We start from the raw sequence: 21,696 nt of genomic DNA on the forward strand, positions 1-21,696 counted from the left end.
ACCTTCGCCGCCGCCGAACACCTGCACTTCCAGATACACACCGACCCCAAGACCACCCTCAGAGGCACCCTCATCTACAGACCCCCTGGACCACGCACACAATTCAGCGAAGACATTGCCGACTTCATCAGCCCGCACGCCCTCCCCTCCGCTGACTACATACTCCTAGGGGACCTCAACTTCCACCTGGAGAACAACAGCGACCGCAACACCACCACCTTGCTGGACAACCTCGCCAACCTCGGACTTAAGCAACTGGTGACCTCCCCGACCGACTATGCCGGCCACACGCTTGACCCCGTCTTCTCCTCCAGCAAGGACATCTCCTTCAGCCACGCCACCGGACTCTACTGGACAAACCACAGCTGCGTCCACTTCAGCTTCAGAAGGACCACGCTCCACCACCACCTGCAACAGGTTCCCCGCAGAAGCTGGAACAAGATCACAGCCGACCAGCTCGCCACATCCCTGAGCCAGAACCCTCTCGCCAGCTCAGCAAACCCCAACCAAGCAGCCAACAACCTCACAAGGTGGATCAGCAACTGCGCAGACGACCTCGCTCCACTGAAGACCCCCCCGTCAGACCCGGCAACAAGAAAGCATCCTGGTTCACCAACGAACTCAAGAGCTCTAAGAGGAACTGCCGAGCCCTCGAGTAGGCCTCGCGCAGAGACCCAACACTAGACAACATGACCACCCTCAAGCTTGCCACTCGCAAACAACACCAGCTGATCCACACCACCAAGAAAACCGCATTCAAGGAACGACTAGACAACAACGCTCACAACAGCAAGGAACTCTTCAACATCGTCAAAGAGCTCTTGAACACTAGTGTCGGAAACAACGACATCATCCCATCGCAAGACCTCTGCAACTCGCTTGCCTCGTTCTTCCACAGCAAGATCGCAGATATACACAATAGTTTCAGCACACAGCCGACGCACCCTACGACCACACCAATGCCCCCCACCACCACCCTCCGCGCCTGGACCCCGATCAACACCGAAGACACCATCCGCACAATGAACTCCATCCACGCTGGATCACCAACCGACCCCTGCCCTCACCACATCTTCAACAAGGCCGACTCCATCATCCCACCCCATCTCCGGGACATCAGCAACGCCTCCTTCGACACCGCCACCTTCCCAGAGAGCTGGAAGCACGCCGAACTCAGTGCCCTACTGAAGAAACCATCAGCGGACCCCACCGACCTCAAAAACTACCGCCCCATCTCGCTTCTTCCTTTTCCTGCCAAAGTCATCTAGAAGACCGTCAACAGACAGCTGGACGCCTTCCTCGAGATAAATGGATCCCTTGACCACTGGCAGTCCGGTTTCAGAGCCAACCACAGCACCGAGACCGCCCTCATCGCAGCCACAGACGACATCCGAGCCCTGCTCGTCAACGGGGAAACAGCGGCACTCATCCTCCTGGACCCCTCTGCGGCGTTCGACACGTTCTGCCACCGCACCCTAGTGCAGCGCCTCAGCAACATCGGAATCCAGGAGAAGGCACTGGAGTGGATCATCTTCTTCCTCGTCGGAAGAACCCAGAGAGTCCACCTCCCCCCGTTCAGATCAGAGGCCACCGAAGTCATCTGCAGTGTACCACGAGAATCATCGCTCAGCCCCACGCTGTTCAACATCTACATGAGCCCCCTTGCGGCCATCGCACGCCAACACATCCTCAACATCATCTCCTACGCCGACGACTCCCAACTGATCCTCTCCCTCACCAATGACCCAGCAACCGCCAGAACCAACCTACATGAAGGGATGAAATGTAGCCGAGTGGATGATGAACAGCCGCCTGAAACTGAACTCAGATAAGACTGAAGTCCTCATCCTGGGATCATCACCCTCCACCTGGGATGACTCCTGGTGGCCCCCTGCCCTGGGCAGCGCACCCAAACCAACGGTCCACGCACGCAACCTGGGCTTCATCCTGGACTCCTCCCTCTCGATGACCAGACAAGTCAACGCTGTCTCCTCGTCTTGCTTCAACATCCTACGCATGCTACAGAAGATCTTCCGGTGGATCCCCACCGAAACCAGGAAGACAGTCACCCAGGCGCTCGTCACCAGCCGACTGTACTACGGGAACTCCCTCTATGCCGGAACCACAGCCAAACTTCAGAAAAGACTCCAGCGCATTCAGAACGCCTCAGCACGACTCATCCTGGACATCCCCTGACACAGCCACATCTCCGGACACCTGAGAGACCTGCTCTGGCTTCTGTCAGCAAGAGAATCACGTTCAGACTCCTCACCCACGCACACAAATCTCTCCACAACCAAGGCCCCAGATACCTCAACGACCACCTGACCTTCTACACTCCAACCCGCCAGCTACGATCGACCAGCCACCCCCTCGCCGCCGTCCCCCGCATCCGAAGAGCCACAACGGGAGGAAGATCCTTCTCCTACCTGGTGGCCAAGACGTGGAACTCCCTCCCCATCCACCTCCGCCTGACCCAAGACCACCTCTCCTTCAGGAAGCAACTCAAGACCTGGCTGTTCGAGCAGTAGCGGACCCCCCCCCCCCCCCCCAAGCGCCTTGAGACCCTCCGGGTGAGTAGCGCGCTATACAAATGCCTTGATTGATTGATTTGTAATGAGCCCAATTTAGGCATTTGTGTTTTTGTATAACAGTGCACATATCACAAAGGAAAGGTCAGAGTACTTTGAAATGAAGTCAAGGAGCAAAACGAGTCAGTAGTTGTTGGTGAAGGCTTGATTTTTCAGTATCTTTCCAAAATATCATGTGGTCAGAGAAAGAGAAACGGGTATCTAAGAGATTCTTCCACTTGTGGGAACCAGCCATGGTTTCCTCCATTAGAGGAAAGGGGCATCGCCCCACAAATTAAAATGCCCCAAAGTAAAAAAATTAAATGGTAATAAAGTTAATTTATTATTATTTTATTTTTCTCTACTTCTGAGCTGAGCGCAGGGATGGGCCATTGCTGCTGAGTGGCTGCTGCAGGAAGGAGTGGTGGGGACTTTAGCTTGACGTGCGCATGTCACTTTGGCTAGTTGTCTTGCGACGGCCAGCCTGACATGTGACTTTAAACATCTCCAACCCAAACTGTCTAAGACAGCTGGGTGAAGTGCACTCACAGGCTTCCAGTCCCTGCGGGAACGTAGAGCCAGCATAATCCAGCCAAATCTGGAGCTTCTCTCATGGTGCTTATCAGTAGCATGAGAGCAGCATCAGGAGTGGTTAAAGGTGCTGGCTCTGAAACCACTTGCTCCCTGACGGACTTACCAAGTAGAGAAGTGGACAGGAGGAGATGAGGCGAGCCAGTGAATAAGCATATATTTTATTTTTAATGTTCTGAGGTACTGTCATAAGCAGAATCGGAGGGATCTGCTTGTGATCAACTCACGCCACCGGCTGGAAGTGTTATCGACACCAAGCCTGAGCTTTGTTTAAATCGGATGCCACCCGGCCATCATTGCATGGAAGCGCCTATTCCGTCCTAAACATTTTGTACCAAGCAACCTTGTCAATTCACTTCAGACACTTCTAAAAGCGGTTCCCAAAGCACCTGGAATCCATTTTCGCTTCCTTAATTTTAACTTCCCCAAGCTCACGTTGCCGATCCAGGTCAGTGATATTGCGCAGCCTATTACTTCAGGCTTGCAAATCTCCTTGTTCTGATGGTGATCCAAGTATCTAGTCATGGATTGAAACGTTGTTGACTTTTTTAACAACTTGCACGTTAAACTGATTTTTTAAAACCAGTGCAACAGCTGTTGACTCAAAAAGCTTGCCCTGATTATTTGTATTGGCTAAAAGCTTTTCCCTGTTTTGCCTGAAAATTGTGTGTTTATTTGTAAATGTCTTTTGTTTGTTCTTGAAGGATACAGGACTGGGTCCCACTTGATCACTTTGTGTTTGATCACTACTAATTACCTTGATTCATTAAAATAAGTGTCCGGCTGGACATCTTAAATATAATATAGCACTGATTCTGGTCTATATTTATTGTCAATCGAATTGTAATGTTTGAAGGACAAATTGTTTTTCATAACTTAATTCCAGAGAAAGCAGCAGAATCATAAACTATTATAATTGTCTTGCTTTTTTTATTATCTTCATTTATTTCAATGCATTCTAATATAGAGCATTTTTTTAGGCACATGGCAATTCTGTGATTTGCCCAGAATAACAAGAAGTTGAGTTGATCCCGAAACTCAAACCCTATTTCCCATTTCTGTGATGCCACATCTTCTCAGCTCAATACCCCTAGAGGAGGTAAGATATGGAAATAGAACTGCTTGGAAGATTTTTCCAATACCACTCAAATGTATTGACCTATCACTCAATTTCTACAATTATGGAACCTCAAAACTCTCATGCAATTCAGTGGCTTGAAGAGAATTATTGTTTTTTAACTAGCTATGGGCAAACAGTGAATGCTTTATCGAACACAAATATAATTAAGACACATACCAACATTAATATCTCTACTGATTAATTAACTCACTTGTCTTCACAAACTCTGCTTTGAGAAGAGTTATTCTGTTTCCCTCTTGCCTCAGGTAAAGGTACTTCAATAGGGTCCGTTCCTACAAGGCAAATTAAACAGTGTAAAGCTGATTAACAGACTGAAACTGCAAAAATCCATATTTGATTTTAAATCATATTTAATAAGCTTATTTAAGTCATGGAATAACGTTGTCATAATCGTATGCGTGAGTTTACCTTTTACCTTCGAAAGTCTTTAAAACAATGCAAATAAAGAGGTTACCGTGGACATCTGTTAAACATAGACAGGGATGCCAACTTTCATCCGTGGTATATATCTGGCTGCCCAGTGGGGAAAAGGATTATATATACTTTATTTGATGTCCATTCATCGCTCTTCTCCTACAACTTAGTAGAAATGAAGAGGCCACTTTGGGGTTGATGGGCGGATTAGAAGTTAAGTCTGTGATGTCATCAAGGGTAAAGTAGTAGGTGATATCACTTCTGTTATCCCTGGTATTTAATTGAATACAAACTGTCCCCAGAGAGGGCACAATTACAAGTTACTCATTGCTAAGATGCCGAAATTAAGCTAGGGGAAGCCCTCAATTACACAGGTGGAGCCTGAGAAGTCTGTTCCGGCACATGCTTTAGACATGACAGCCCATCTTTTAGAAGGTCGTCATCCAACCATTGCATTTGTAATTGACTGCAAGTCTCTCGAGAACAATGATATAGAGCCCATGGCATGTTCAGGGGCGAAAGACCACCCTGGGAATTCACGCCCGTCTGTCTCATTTAAACATGCTTCACCAACCCCAGCCCCAAAAATAGGTAGTCCCGGTATTAGAAATCCAATAATACAATCAAACCCTATCTCAGCAAAAATGAACACACAAGAGAATAATGCTGTACGCCCTAACTCCCCTCATATCACAACTAACCCTAGTACCCCTAGGTTGCACCTTCCACCGGATGCTGCACCTTTTGTGGCAGTAGTTTCTGGGATCCCACTCTTAGAACAAAATGAGAGAGAGTCTACCAGGGACCTCTTAGTCAAAACCAGGGAATGGTGCAAACACTACTCAAGTGGGGAGTATGACATATCCCCCTCTATCATCATGGCTAGAAGGGTGGGGTGGGTAGGACACGGGGCGAAGAACATTACTGGAGATTGTATCGTTGTAAATTTTTGTGGGAGAGATGTCGCCGAAAAATTATTCTGGGATGGGTCTCCCATTGCAAAAAACAACATTAGACCACTCCCTTTAGGTTATTTCTATCCTCCGTGGGGGAGTAAGAAGCCACATTCCCACCCCAAGAGGGTGACAGAAAAAAGAGATATACCTACACTTGGACCCTGTCACTTTGCTTTGCACCCCAAGAGTGGTATTCCTGCTCTTTCTCCCCAGCGCCCCCCCTCAATCTTGATACCCACACAGAATATTGAAGATATACAGACTGGGGGCTTGCCATTGTCTAATCGTTTTACACCTCTGTCACATCTAGGTATTTCTGATTGACTACATAAACCCCGCGACATTAATCACACGTCCCATCCGAATCGAATTAAAAAAATACATGTAGAATCCTTAGTTGGAACATTGCTGGCTCTAGATCCAAGAGCCAAGATGAGAATTGGCTGGGCTTTGTTTCATCATTTGATATAATTTCTTTCCAAGAAACTTGGGATACAGCTAACAGATTTGCCTTAGATGGGTATGCCCACTTTAGCATCCCTGCTAAACCAAGTGTGGCAGGGAGAGCAAAGGGAGGTCTATCCTTATTAATCTCACTTAACCTGAAAGGGACAGCCAAACAGCTAGAGTCAGGCTCCCCCGACTGCCTAGCAGTAGAACTGCTAGTCGTGAATTTACCCGCTATTTTATTTATTCATTTTTATAACTCTCCTGAAAATGTCAGTACAAACCAACATCTAGAATCCCTTGGGGAATTTCTAGATAACTATAGAGCAATAAACAACAGTTTTGAGGTTATCCTCATGGGTGACTTTAATATACACCCCTGCCGCTTGGATTGCATCTTGGAAGACAAAGGAGGGCCACCCTTTTCGCTCCCCACGCACCTCGAACACACTAAACATGGGGAAGCCTTGGAGAACCTTTTAGCCTCCTTTAATCTTTATGAATCAAGTTGCTGCCCAGTAGGCCCTAGACCGCCAACGTTCAAAGGGAAAGACACAGGTTCAGTCATAGATTATATTTTCTTATCATCTTTTATTTTGTCCTTTATCTTAAGTTATAGGGTAGAAGACTCTATTTTTAGCGACCACAACCCTGTGATATTAGAGGTTGCTCAGGGGGGGTTACTAGATTTTAAAGACTTTCAGGCACAATGCGCGACTGATCTGATAACCAAAGATCAGGGTAGAAGGTTGAAATGGTCTAAAGTGACCCCGGTCACTTTTTTAAAAGAGGTCCTAGCAAAGGTAGAAGAGGAGGTTGGTATTTGCTTAGACCCTGTTGCCCCTAATACCAGAATAGTTGAGGCGTTTAATACAATATGTCAAAAAGTGAATACTGATCTAACGCTCAAAGCAAAATCAGGCGGGGAGTGAGGAAAACGGTGGTTTGGCACAAACTGCACCAAGGCACACTCCGCCCTCTTAAAGGGACTAAAGGAGACACAGAGAAACAGAACAAATATAGCTCTTCTTAGGAAGAAATAAAACACGCTATCCATGCTCGGAAAAACCAGATCAAAGAACAAGCCTGGACTCACCTGCAATCAGATGAAGTTTTGCGGGACAGTTCTAAATTCTGGGAGGTGATTAATCAGCCTTATTTCTCGGGGGTGGAGAACCATGGTGTAGAATGTGTTATCCCGGATGAGCAGTGGCTCGCCCACTTCGGTAATATTTATAGCCAGCCTACTTCTGGTCACACACAGGACCTTTTTCCCCACCCTCGTTTAGAGCCAATTCTAGCTTTCAGGGAGGAAGACGTAGAAAAAGCTATAAACTATACACTCAAGAAGAAGGCCCCCGGGCCCTGATGGGGTTCCTGCGGACTTATATAAGTCTGCACCAAAATTTTGGGCCAAGATTCTGACCAATGTTTTCAACTCCGCAAGAGAAAAAAACTTTCCCCAGTCCTGGGCTAAGTCCATAATTATTCCAATTTTCAAAAAGGGCCAAAGGGGTGATCCCGCCTGCTATAGGCCTATTTCCCTAATAGACTCTGCTGTCAAAATCTTGGGTAGAGTCATTCTAGGCAGGATAACAACATGGCTAGAAGGCAGAGGAACCATGTCGAATGCCCAGTACGGTTTCAGGTCCAAAAGGAGCACACTGGATCAATGTTTAAATCTGCACCTGATCATCAGTAAATATAACATAGTGAAAGAGGGGGCCTTGTATATGGCCTTTATGGACCTCTCCTCAGCCTTCGACCTGGTAAACAGGTCGAGGCTGTGGGGGGTCCTTTTGGACATGGGTATTGAGCCAGCGTTGGTGGGCTTCTTAGCTGACCTCCACCGAGGACTACAGGCCTCTGTCAGAGTCACCCGGGAGGGAAGATGTACTAGCTTTTTTAAATCTGAGAGGGGGGTGCGGCAAGGGTGTATCCTTGCCCCCCTCCTGTTCACTCTATATATAAATGCACTTGAGCCAGCGCTTAACACCTCGGCAGTTGACGTCCCGCGTGCAGGGGAGACCAACATCCCGGTCCTCCTGTACGCGAATGACGCGGCCCTCAATAAACTACTGGCCTCTGTTGGTGACTTCATGACCTCTTTTGACTTGAAAATTAATACCCAAAAATCCCAGGTCATGATTTTGGGACTAACTGGTAGGAATAAGAAACCTATAACTTTCTCCTGCACAGGGAAAGAAGTTCTGAGGGTCTCTTCCTTCACTTACTTGGGTGTGATTTTTGATGACAGAGGAACTTGGGGCGTCCAACACAAGTCAAAAACGAATGCAGTCGTAAGATCTGCTGCAGCCCTCCTGAGTTTTGTTAAAAGAATGGGGTCACGGCCAATGGAGGCTATCCTTAAAGTGTACAAAGCCAAATGTCTGGCTATAGCTACCTATGAGTCTTCAATCTGGGGATACACAAAACCTGATACTATCCAGAAGGCGGAAAACAAATTTCTTAGATCGCTGCTTTCAGTTCCCCAGTCCACTCCCACCTTTACCACACACTCAGAGTTAGGCATTGGGTTTGTCACAGACCAAATAAAATCTGCCCCTGTTATCTGTTGGCTAAAAACCTGGCTTAACCAGGAAATCTCTTTAAACCATCTGATCCTCAAAGACTGTTTAGCCCTGGATAGAGCTCATAGAATCCCATGGCTGGCTTATGTAAAATCTATTCTATCATATGTGGGGCGCATAGAGCTTTTCTATTCTCCTGATCGCATCAAAAAAGAGGATGTTACAGTGATAAAATCTACATTGATAAACTTATTTATGGCAGAGCGGGAGGAGATAGAGATAAAAAACCGCTTGTTAGAAGAAATTATGCCCTTATCACCGCTTCAGGCCTTGAACCCTACCTAGTTTTTGTAACCAGACCATTTCACCATTTTCTTTTAACTAGATTTTGTTTAAATTTTTTGTTGGGCTCCTAAGCTACGTGGGACACTCCTTTTAATGCAAGTCCTTGTGATTGCGATCATTTTTCACCACAGGACACAATACATTTCACCATGTTTTGCGAACACTATGCACTAATCAGAAAAAAATATTTGTTACCAATTCTCCGGGAGGCTGGCTTCTTACAGGTCAGGCCAGCGCTCCTGTTTTTACAACTTTTGTCCAGTGCATGCGTAACTTTTCATGTAGCAAGCTTTTTAGTGGCAGGAGTTCGTATAAACAAGAAGTGCAACAATGCACGGCACGGACACATTATAACTGAACTATCTTAGTAAGTGCCGGTGCTTCATTTTTAAGATCATGTAATAAATCGTCACTGTGAAATTTTTAAAGATGAAAGAAATATGTTCATTTTAAACATCAAATTTTTATCCACATTCTTTGTTTACTATAATTGTATGTATTTTATTGCTGTATTTTATTGCCTTTTTGATGATCTGTATCTTGTGTCTTTTTGTGATTTTTATTAATCGAATAAAAGTGATTGACTGACTGACTGGCATAATGCGGCACCCCTGGCAGAAAAGCCCAGGAAATGACCAAATTATTTATCAATACGTACACATCACATTCGGAACACACAGTACGCATCGTCCGTACAGATCGAAGCTGCCTTTTCCGACCCAACAAGTACAATTCGTTACGACAGGAATCCGTACAACTCTTTTGCTACGGGAGTTTAACACGTCCATAAAAGCAGATTTCTACTCGAACCGCGCGCAAAACGGACCCCCCGGGTAAGTGAGTACTCCACATGATTGCAGGGGTACGTTGCGTAGAGGGAACGGTGCATCGGGGTACAGTTCGTAGGGGTACGGTGCATCGGGGTACGGTTCGCAGCTGTACGGTGCATCGGGGTATGGTGCGTAGGGGGAATGGTGCATCGGGGTACGGTGCGTAGGGTTACAGAGCATAGGGGTATGGTGCATACCCCCATGATTGCAGGGGTACGGTCCGTATGTAAATGTATGGCTCTCCGTACGAATTGCTCATACGACGTTTTCCGTATGAATCGCGTTCTCGGTCCCCGGTCCAGATTGTACTTGTTGGGTTGTACGGCATGTTTGGGATTCGCATGGTTCACTTTCAGAGTTCTTATTGTACGGATTACCCCTTGCTTTCCGTACGATTCGCAACGATTCAGACGTATTTTCTTCCTACGGATCATGCTACGCGATTCGGACGGATTTGTACGATTTGTACGGAAACGGCTACGAATTCGAATCGTCGTACGGATTAGTTTCCCGAATCGGAATCGACCCCTTAGAAGCAATAAGTTCTTCTGGGGGCTACCTGGTTGTGCTGGACCGGGGTAAAGTCAAGCATTCAGACCGACCTTGATAGAGCGCAGGACATATACAGGAGCCACTCAAGGCTCACTGAACAAAGTACCTTAATGCTGGTCGCAACAGTGAGATATGGGGTGCAGCCAAGCGATGTAGTCGATGTGATGTGACAATTGTCTTCACATAACGATGGTGATGCACTGGTTTCGAGGACAAAGTGATGAAGGCAAAATGTGTCGGTTTTGAAGCCGATGCACCGGGTTCCTCCACATATCTGAGGGGATGCATCGATGTGGCGGTTCCACTGCATCTGTTCTTTTAGGCGATGTTCTGGTTCTGAGTTCAATGCACAGGACCTGTTCCCCCAACAGTGGCGATGAGTCCATTTTGCTTCACACAGCAAAGGATGCGCCTGTTCCACTGGATTAAGCACCTCAATGCACTTCCAACAGACCAGGAACAGGAGCATGAGGTGAGACTTGATATCCCTGAGTCTCAAAACAGGAGGCAAGCCAGCATGCCCTTGGAGATCACTCTGGGTTCGAGTAAGAGTGCATTTCTCCCTCAGCAGGAACAGAGGGTAGCAGGCAGCAGGGCAGCACATCATAAAAACAGTTCATCCAGAGCAGCAGTCCAGCAGAGTGGAAGTCCTTGTAGCAGCACAGCAGTCCTTCTTCATAGCAGAGTTTCTTTACAGGTCTAGAAGTGTCTGATTTGGTGGGATCAGAGACCCAGAACGTATATCCATTTGTGCCTTTGAAGTGGAGGTGACTTTCAAGAGGGGTTTGAAGTACACAGAGGTCCTCCCTTCCAAGCCCTGACACAAGAATAAGTACAGGGGGATAATCAACCCTTTGTGTAGGGACAAGAGACTGCCCTTTCAAGTGTATGTGTCAGCTCCTCCCTCCCATCCTGCCTAGGATAAGCAATCAGGATGCAGTTTGCACTCAGTCATACCTAACCTTCCTTTGTGTGGCTGTCTAGTGGGAATGCACAATGTTCAGCTGTCACCCACCCCAAATGTGTATTGGAGACAGGCTGCAGACCCACAAAGCTTTAAGAACAGAGGAATTCAATCTTTCTAAAAGTGGCATTCCTAAAAGAGTTATGTTAAATTCAACTTTGCCAGAAAAGAGGGTTTATCAATACCATTCCAATGATGTCAAAAATGACGGACCTACTCCTTCTCGATCAGGAATTACAGTTTACTGTGAGGTAGGCCTCATAGTAGTGAAAAATGAATATAAATGTTTATCACTACCAGGACATTCAAAACGTAAATGCACATGTCCTACCTTATAGTTAGACAGCGCCCTGCCTGTAGGCTACCTAGAGCCTACATTAGGGGTGGCTTCCATGTGAAGAAAGTTGACCTTAAGGCTTGGAAAGGGGTTTGATAGGCCAGAAATCAGCACCTGGACACTGTGTCCTCTTTGTGACAGTGATGGTCTACTCAGAAAGATGTGTCAATGCCTGCAGAGAACAAGCAGCCAGCAAAGTCAATCACCTGGGCAACAATGCGGTGTGTGGGAAAAATCTTCGCCCTGGTTATAGCAAGGGTGTAGGGGTTGTGCTTGACAGTGGCTCCAAGATAGGTGATATAGATATATGAGCTCAAATGTTCGGTTAGCAAGCTGTTGGCATTACCCTTTCCAGGCAGGGTACACCCACCTGCAGGGGTATTGCAGGGTCTCCTCTGTTCAGACCCCAAGGGGCAGTCCAATCCCTTACCTGGTTCACCACTGAGGCATTGGCCAAGGATCGGTCCCTGTAGTATCTCCAGCTGAAGCACCTCGCAACTCTCCTGCAGAGGTATTTCAGACCAACAGTGCTGCTCCCAAGACCCATATTCGGATGTTTGAGATGTTTGAGAGCAAACCTAATTTTAGGATGGCTCTATTCTACAGCACTAGGTGGTGTGGCACACCCCGCGACCTTGTCCCGTGAAGCACAGGCCTTTAGACAGTCAAGCCTTATGAGGGAGTTCAATTGCGGCTCTGGCCATGGGTATCGGTCTCATCTCGGAGAAAGAGCCTGCCTCTATTAACTCTCTGGGCCACCTTCATTTGCTGTCGGAACTCCGGCTATTCATATGGACCATCAGAACCTCTGGGCTACAGAGGCAGCCATCTTAGTTGGTATGGGCCAGGGTGGGGGACATCTCTTGAACATTTCAGCTGTGTTAGGGCAATTGGACCACTTAGATGACCCCCCATTTTATGTTGAATTCCATCTAAGCTGTCTATAAAACTCCAGGCAGCAAATACCTTTTGATTTTACAATATTCATTAGTGAGAAATTCAAGAACCTTCTCAGATGGCTTGTAAGATTTCATTGTGTGTGCTTGAGCCACATTGTGTGACTGAGTACCTCAACTCTTAATTGTGTAGGGCAAATGTTAGCCCATAGTCATTTAGGTGTGTACATTTAGCATAATGTTTATCTCTAAAATACAGTTTATTATTGTACGAAATGGGTTACTGTTTGAGTGGGAGAAACCCTACTCAAGCAGGATTCACAATCCTTGTTAGGGTGAAGTCACAAGCAAACACAAAATCAACCTGTGCTCAACCCTCGGGTAGCTTGGCGCAGAGCATCTAGGCTTAACTGAGAGGCAATGTGTAAAGTATTTGAGCAAAACTTCAAACAGTAACAAAGTGAAAACACACCACAAAACAACAAGACAAAAATGACAAAAAGTCAATAAGTAGAAATGGAGATATGTAAAGATTTAAGTGAAAATAGTGGCAAAAAGTACAAAGCACCAACTATGGAATCTGGTCACGCAGGATCGGCACAAAGGTATGAGTTCAGGTTGACTGCAGTGTAGTGCAGGCTGGATACAGAGACTCAGATAGGCCTGCTGAACAAGAGTACCTTAAATTCTGGTTGCAGAGTGTTATCAGGTCCCCTATTGAGGATGTGTCAGTTCGGGAGAGCTGCAGGGCTATGATGCGATTTTCTGCATCGTTGTCAAGGAGCCCACTGATGAGGGAACCTTGTGATGTGAAGTACTGTGTCGAGGATGTGTCACCCACCAGCTGATTCTAAAGAGACTGCAGGGCTCGCGATGCAAAGTCCTGCATTTATTTTGAAACTGCAGTTGACAAGAGGTTTGCAATATGATGGCCTGTGTCAGGGATGCTTTGCAAAGCAGCAGTTCAGATGAGGCTGCAGGCTGTGAGGTCGAGGCGAATCCTTGCAATGGAAGAATCCTCGGGCAGAAAAAATACATCAAGTCTGCCCTGGTTTTCACCGCCTAGCAGAGGTGATGAGTTGAATCTGCTAAACCAACTGATAGTATGGCAGAGCACTTTCAGGCCTACTTCTAAAGGTCCAGATCTTGCATGGTACCGCTTGGCAGGGTAGGACTCACAGTTGCAGAATCTGGTGCTGGTTACAAGAGACTAGCCCTTGCAGTCATCCTGGATTCAGGTTACAGGCCCAATCCTTCTCACCCAGGCAAGAGAGCAGTTGAAAGCAGACCTTCAGGTCAGCAATGCAGCAGAGTGGCAGTCCTTCTTCCTGGCAGAGTATTCCACAGGTCCAGAATTCTACTGAAGTGTTGGTGACTGAGGTCCAATATTTATACCTGGTGCCCACTTTGAAGTGAGAGAAGCTTCTAGAGGTTTACCTTTGAAGTGCCCAGGTTTCGTGCCTCTCCATACCTGGCTCCAGACTAACTACAGGGTATAAGTAACCCTTTGTGTGAAGTCATGACACAGCCTATACAGGTGTAAGTATGGTGGTGCCTAACTCCACTCTCTCATCCTGCCAGAGATGTCTCATCCAAGCACACTTAAGGTCTATATTGTGTGTGGCTGTCAAGAAGGAATACACACAGGCCACCTACACCCAACCATATGACCCAGAGACAAGCTGCAGGCACTAAATGGCTAAGGCAGGAGAACTGCAACTTTCTTGCAGTGATAATTTTTACATTGCACTAAAAAATCTGACTTCACCATAAAAGAGGATATTTCATTACGATTCCAAAGATACCAAACATGAACTGATAACTTGTTTGAATTTGAATTAGAGCTTATAAAATGTAATATGGTAATATTGTGAGTCCCCTGTAGGGCCCACTGTAGTTTAACCTATGTTAGGCTAACTGCACATGTTGTAGGCTGTTTTTGATTTGCACACGTCACAAATTAACATGTTTGTTTTTGTGCTACATTATCATTTTAGAAATAGGCTGCACATGTTTTATGATTCAGCTCTTCTGCTGGGAATCAATCTGAATATTTAGGGCAAGGTCAAACAACATTGTGCCCTGTTCTCTGTGGCGAGATACTAACATCTAGACACAATAAAAGAGACTTAGCTGCTGTTTTTGAGCATGGCCTTTCTTGTCATACAAGCTGAGATTTGCCATTTTGAAAAAAGAAAGGATGATTTCTAGCATAAGACAGGTTCATGGGCAAGAGCACCAGCTTTGCACAATCTGAGACAAAGAACAGCTAATGGCAAATGCCAGGTATGGAGCCCGGTACCATCCCAGAGATCTTTGTTATATTATTGTGAAGCTAGGCTCAGGCAGACACCACTAACTATGATAGGGCTTTTCATTGTGTATGGTTAATTGGTGATGCTCATTACTCTACTAAGTTTTGTATGTTTTCTAGTTGCAGCACAGTTGATTCATAATAGAGCATGATAGCTTAATAAATATTGTAAACTGTTTTCATGTTTCATTTCTGTTTAATATTGACATACATGAGTGAGCGAACAAAAGGTGATGATATGCTGCAGCGGTTCCCTGAAGGGACTAGAATGTTGTGTTCTGAGGTGCCAACTTACCTGTTACTCTGGAAAGGTTAGGAGGGCAGGGAAGGTACTTTGAGCTAATCTGGATCTGGGGTCATAGGTACTGGTGTGGTATGGTGACTCAGTCCCTACATACTGATGTTCTGTAATCCCAGGCATAGTTCTGTTCCCAAACCGAATCCCTGCAACAGTAACCCCAATGTTATCTAGGAGAAGTAGGCCTTGCAGTAGTAAAAAGTGAACTTAACAATTTTTCACTACCAGGACATGTAAAATCTAAAGCAGCATGTCCTACTTTTTAAATTCATTGCACCCTGCCCTGTGGGCTGTACTGGGCCTTCCTGAGGGGTGACTTATATGTTTTAAAAAGTCATGTTTGAGTCTGGCAAAGGGATTACTTAGCCAGTCGAAATGGCAGTTCAAACCACACCCACAGGCTTCAATGGCAGGACCAAGAAAGGTTTAAAGGGCTATGTAAGTGGTTGGCACAGTAAGTGCTGCAGACCTACTAGTAGCATTTAATTTACAGGCACTGGTCAGATGTGGTACCACGTTGCTAGGGACTTATCAGCAAATGCAATATGGCAATTTTGGGCAAATCAAGCCCTTTGTATGTACTGTAACAATTTCAGCCCCTGTCGGCGTCCGTGGCACGGTAAACCCATTCATGATGTTGTTAAATAGAAGCACAAACTAGGGACACCAATTTTCCTTCTCAGCTTCAAACAGGTCCCCAGGGACCTTATCAAGCCTCAGGGCTTTCCCTGGTGCAATCCAGACAATTGCCATATCAATGTTATTCAATGTGATGGTGCTAGGAGCCAAGTCAATCTGGAGGCACAAGCCAACAGCAGGGGAAACACTAGATGATTGAGACTCATTATCCCACTCCCCCATGGTGGTTTGACCCTTAGCATGGGTGGACAAAATACATTCCTCATTTACCCCTCTTGTAAGGCTCAATGTTGGGTCAACAGTTGGCAGCTGGGCCCCCTCATTCCTTTCCCCATCTCGGGAATAATGGCTTGAAAAAAATATTGAACCAAGCATCAGTTGCTATATTACCTCGCAGCAGAGAGGTTCAAGCTGGGCCCTTGTCAGCCACTAATTGCCAGAAGGAGCGATGATCTGTCCCCTTGGATGCACCCATTAAAGCCTCCCATTTGGCCTTTTCAAGTTCTCAGTTAGCCCTGCCCAGTACAACTTTCTATGAAGCTCTGGCTTCCTGAATGGTTCCTCTGATCCCCCCCATAGCAGCTATTAGAGCCCGCCTGGCTAGTCGACATACTTTGTTTAACCATTTGACCACATGAACCCGTTTGGGCAGATTCCTAGCTTCTACAAATGAAAGCTCTTTTATGTTGCAGAACAGGGTGCTGTGAATGTCAGAAAGGTTCCCCTATACTGAAGCTACAAATGTTTTCCATCCTTATGCCAACACTGCTTCCAAAGCTATAGCAATGGCCTTGAACTGCTGGACCTGCAGGGCAGGGGTATCAGCAATAACACACCGTCTCAGCCTGCTTCTATTACTAGATGGGAAAAGCCTCCTTCTGAGGGGTTCTAGGTCATGTGGTGCAATACTAGGGCCCAGTAGGGTTAGGGAGAGTTTTAAGGAATTTTGATTACTGTCCTGCCTAGATACCACCTCCATGTCAATTACCCACGATCACAGCCTGACATCTATAAAAGAATAATCAATATGACAAACCCCTACTTGCCAATTAAGTAACCTTCCCTACTCTGTCTGATGGTGTCCCCACATTACAGGCTTGAAGGCCATTGGTAAGGATAAAGATATTTATTTGCAAGACTGCAGTTGCCCATTTTTTAATTGGTTGGAGTGGGAGTTCCGTAATTGTCCCTACTTCATCCTCTTCTAAACTAAGTACTTCGGTGGCAATACCAAGAGGTTTGCTTTACCATGGAGGTGAACATCCATGGAGAGGAGCCTGTGAGACCTCTTCCATGTTTTGGACATCACCTGAATCAAAGGGTTCGCTGGTCTGGTCTTGGTGGCTATGGGCATATAAAGAGAGTGCACCCCTGCTTGGCTGCCCATGATGCAATTCTCTATACCGACCCACAGAGGGAGGTCACAGAACCAGGTGTGCATGTATGCTAATTGCCCCATTTGCAGGGCCAAGTAAGGATTCTCAATGAAGGGGTGACCAAGGACTCTAGAGGACCTATGGGCTAAAGGTTTCCCAATGGCCAGGTAAGGCTTCATTGGTTCCCAAATCAAAAGATGTGATACCCTTGCAAATATGTTGCAGGGTCTTAAGGGGTGTAAACAGAGGGAGCATGCCCAGTACATAGGTAAGGTTTTGGAGGGTCACCATCTTCACCGCCTGGGACCTCCCCCCACAATAACAGGTTCAAGTGGGTACACTTCTCCAAATCAAGATGCATCCGCTCCACTAGTGGGTCCAGGTTATCTGCTACCATATGCTCCAAAACCTGTTGGCATAGATACCCAAGTACTTAAGACGGGAATCCTCCCACTGGAACTGGGACCCATGGATGGCAGCGGGGTTTTCCCTTGAGAGCAGCTAGGTCTCACACTTCCCGTAGTTAAGCTTGTAACCAGAGACGGCCATAAAGGTATTCTTGTCTCCAACAATGCAGTTTGGGAAGTGGGCAGCACCAAAAGCATGAGTAGGATATCGTCTGATATAAATAGAGCATCGAGGGTCCCCCTGGTATGGGGAGCCCACTATCCATTCCGACTGGCATAAAGTCACTGCCAGGAGCTCCATAGCAAAAAGGAACAGCATAGGGGATAGTTGTCACCCCTGCCATGTCCCCCAGTGGACTAGGAAATGGTCCAAGGAAACCACTGTAGTTGACTTGTGCCAAGGGAAAGTCATACAGCCAGTGTACCAAGGAGAGAAAATCCATTACAAGTCTAAATTTCCAGAGTGCAGCAAGTAGGTAGTCCCACTCAATCCTGTCAAAGGCCTTCTGTGCATCCAGTGACATGGCCTGAGCCTCCTCTAGTAGATTCGCAGCCAGCAAGATAGTGTGGGACAATGTTTGCACAAGGTTACGCTATGATCAAACCAGAACAAACCCTGCCTGTGTGTGATGAACCTGGGAGGAAATAACCTATGTGAGGCGAGCCGCCAGGATACTGGCCAAGATTTTCACATCACCATTAAGGAGGGAGATGAGGCGGTAAATGCTAATGGAGGATGGGCTCTTTCCCTGGCTTGGGAAGGACTGTGATAAGGGGCTTGCTGGAAAGAAGGCCTAGGCAGCCCAAGCGGTCAGCGTCTATGAAAGCATTGTGGAGGAAGCCCACTACTTCAGTCTTAGTCAACTTGTAAAACTCTGCCCGTAAGGCATCCTCCCGGGTTCCTTGTGCTTGAGGAGGTTAGAGAAGGCTTGAACAATTTCCTCCGTAGTGATCTCTCCCTGGATCCGTTCCCTTCTCCACTCGTTAGGCAGGGCAGTGGGACTGAGTCAAGAAGGAAGTGACCCATGCCGGGATCGTTTCAGGGGAGTAGAGAGCCCAGTAAAAGGAAGCATATGTGTCTGCAATTTCTTGCGGTCAGCTAAGTTGGCCTCAGAAGTGAGGTCAGGGATAGCCATCCTCAGTTTGGGTTGCTGCAGCTGTGCTGCCAGGAGGCTACCCGCCTTTGCTCCCTGCTCTTAGAGAATGTACCTTAGTTTCTGGAACGCATATTAGGCTTTGGAGACAAAGAGAATGTTGAGTTCCATGTACGCCCTCCGGAGGCTGCGTCTAGTGGCGTCAGAGAGCTGGGCGGTTTAGGCACTTGTGAGGGTAGCTATACCTCCCTTTAATGTTTGTTGACGCAACTGCCATTGTTTGTTAGGCTTAGCTTTGTCCCTCATCAGCAGGCCCCTGATAGTCGCTTTTCCTGCCGCCCAAAGTGTCAGGTCTAGGTGCGCCAATCCCTTTGGTATGCTCCCAGTATGTGCGACCGTGGTATTTGAGTTGTTCCTTACCTGCAGCTGATTGAAATGGGAATTATTAATTTGCATGTGCCTGGGAATCAGCCTCGCAAGACTTAGGTTAACTAGTAAGTGGATCAGAGAGTGATCCAAAAGTGCCCCCTTCAGGATGGAAGTGCTGCTCATGACAGAGAGCACGGACTGCGTAACGAGGAAGGAGTCCAACCTCAAATGAGTACTATGTACTGGGGAGATATATGTGTATTCCTCAACTGTGGGGTCCAAGCGGCGCCACAAGTCCTTGCTTGTGGTCCTTCCTTAAGTTGCCTAAAAGAGCTCGATCCACATTATTGATTGCATCGATTGGGCTTATACGGTCCATGGGCAACCGCGTAGCGTCTACCTCAGCCATCACCCATTTATGCTGCAGGAGAAAAGAAGGTTTGGGCCCTGTCAGTGCATAGACCATTCCCATGCAGATGGAAAAACAAAAATTGATAGACGGAATGTTGCACAATGGCAAAACATTCACCCCAAGTCACAGATCTGGGTTTAATCCATAGTTACTTTGCTCACCACACAACCCCAGTTCAGACATGGCCATATGCAAATCAGCCTTGACCCTGTGCCTCATGGGAACAGTCCAGCCCGAACTGCCAAGCCATGTCTTCCCTGGACCGGAATCAAGCATCCTAGGACTGGTTTCTGGCTATCAGCCTTCATCAGCCAGGATAGCTTGATTCCATTGGCATGGAGAGCACGGGACTCACGTCTGAGCATACCCATCCCACTCGGGGTGACAAATGCAAAAACAACAATTGATGGACGGAATGTTGCACAATGGCAAAACATTCACCCCCAGTCACAGATCTGGGTTTAATCCATTGTTATTTTGCTCACCACACCACCCCAGTTCAGACATGGCCATATGCAAATCAGCCTTGACCCTGTGCCTCATGGGAACAGTCCAGCCCGAACTGCCAAGCCATGTCTTCCCTAGACCTAGTGAAGTAGTGTGGCTCACTGGTTAGAGGCGGCAGACCCGAGAGCAGAGGACGGCCCGGGACCAGGGTTCGATTCCCGGCGCGGCAGGTTTCTGGACCAGGGTCAGCGGACTCGATAATTCTCTCGCCTCGGTGCCCACTCTGATCAGCGATCACACTCGGCAACTCTGGGCATTAGCTTGCCTCATCTTCACTAACGGCCCCACCAGACCGCCGGGGATGCCTGGTCTCACCCTGGAGATACCCATTAAGGGACCATCTCTCAGGGAAGCCAGGAGGGTTTCGCAGCGGTCGAAGCGCCTTGGGACCCTACGGGTAAGTAGTGCGCTATATAAATGCCAATACATTTACATTTACATTTAGACCGGAATCAAGAATCCTAGAACCGGTTTCTGGCTATCAGCCTCCATCAGCCATGAGAGCTTGATTCCAGTGGCATGGAGAGCACGGGATTCTTGTCTGAGCATTCCCGTCCCACTCGGGGTGACAAATGCAAAAACAACAATTGATGGACGGAATGTTGCACAATGGCAAAACATTCCCATGCAGTGCACACTGTTACCAATCTGCAGATTGGCGAATGCATAGAAACCCTCTGTGTCTATCCAGGACTTGAGCTCTGTGAGTGGTAGAGTCTTATGAATCAGGATGGCCAAGCTGTGCTTCCAGGAAACTGCCTGCCCACCGGTGATGGAGGGCAGGAGCTATGGATCTCATTGTCCACCCCCACCCAGTTCTGCCGCAGCTTCTCCACCTCCACACTAGTAAGGTGTGTCTCCTTGAGCAGGGCTATATCCATGTGTTTAGAGTTAAGGTACGTAAGCACCATTTTAGATTTGATGTAGTGTGCAAGGCTGTGCACGTTCCAAGAGATGATGTTAAGCACTTCTCATGGGGCAACTCAAGAGTGTGTGCCCAGAAGGGTGCAGGTCCGGAAGAAGAGTGGAGGGGGGCCCGGCACAACCCAACAAGTACAACGTGTATGCCCCCCCGAAGATGGCCAGGGGAGGGAGCTATCCGCAGATCCACAGAAAGGGTCTAGAGGGGACGAGAGATTGAAAAGGAGGGCAGGGAGGACATGGAAGAGGAAGTAATGGAAGAAGCAAAATGAGCAAGACGGGGGAGAAGAAAAAAAAAAGAAGAGAAAGAAGAATGCAACAATCAAAACTATCAAACAGGTGACACTTGCTAGTACTGAAGCCAACACAAAACTAAATTGTAATCCACAGGTCCAAACCTGTGTAGTTGCTGAGCCTGGTGAGGTGGGGGAGCGACTAGTAGTGATACCGGAGAGTATACAGAGAGTGGCAGTGAGTGGGTGGGTGATTGGGGGACAGAAGCAGCAACAATGGGGCCAGAGGAGTGGAGTAGAGGGGGTCTTGAGGAGGGCTCAGTTTCTGTTGCAGAGAATGAGTGCACAAGGGCAGAGAGCCTTTGCACAGGCCACAGCAGCTCTCAGGGAAAGAGGGGGCCTGAAAGGGGAGAAAGGGAGATGAGGGGGAGGAGGAGGAGTGGGTGGAGGCCAGTAGAGAAGGACAAGCAGCAGGCATCACTGCACTTTGAAGGAGAGAAGGCATCAGTCCCAGAGTAAGGAAGATGGAGGACCCTAGAGTGATAGGTCATG

General features: G+C 47.3%; 1 protein-coding gene across 1 annotated transcript in view; it reads right to left on the reverse strand.

Moving 5' to 3' along the window:
• Positions 1 to 21,696, reverse strand: part of LOC147723040 (molybdenum cofactor sulfurase-like) — a 577,064-nt gene that overhangs the window by 136,326 nt on the left and 419,042 nt on the right. Inside the window, exon 10 of the mRNA XM_086965413.1 lies at positions 4,493 to 4,574. Within this exon, the coding sequence (XP_086821539.1) occupies positions 4,493 to 4,574 (82 nt within the window). The remainder of the gene's footprint in view (positions 1 to 4,492; positions 4,575 to 21,696) is intronic.

Source organism: Lissotriton vulgaris, chromosome 4_1 (assembly GCF_964263255.1).
Source record: "Lissotriton vulgaris chromosome 4_1, aLisVul1.2, whole genome shotgun sequence".
Taxonomy (NCBI): Eukaryota; Metazoa; Chordata; class Amphibia; order Caudata; family Salamandridae; genus Lissotriton; species Lissotriton vulgaris.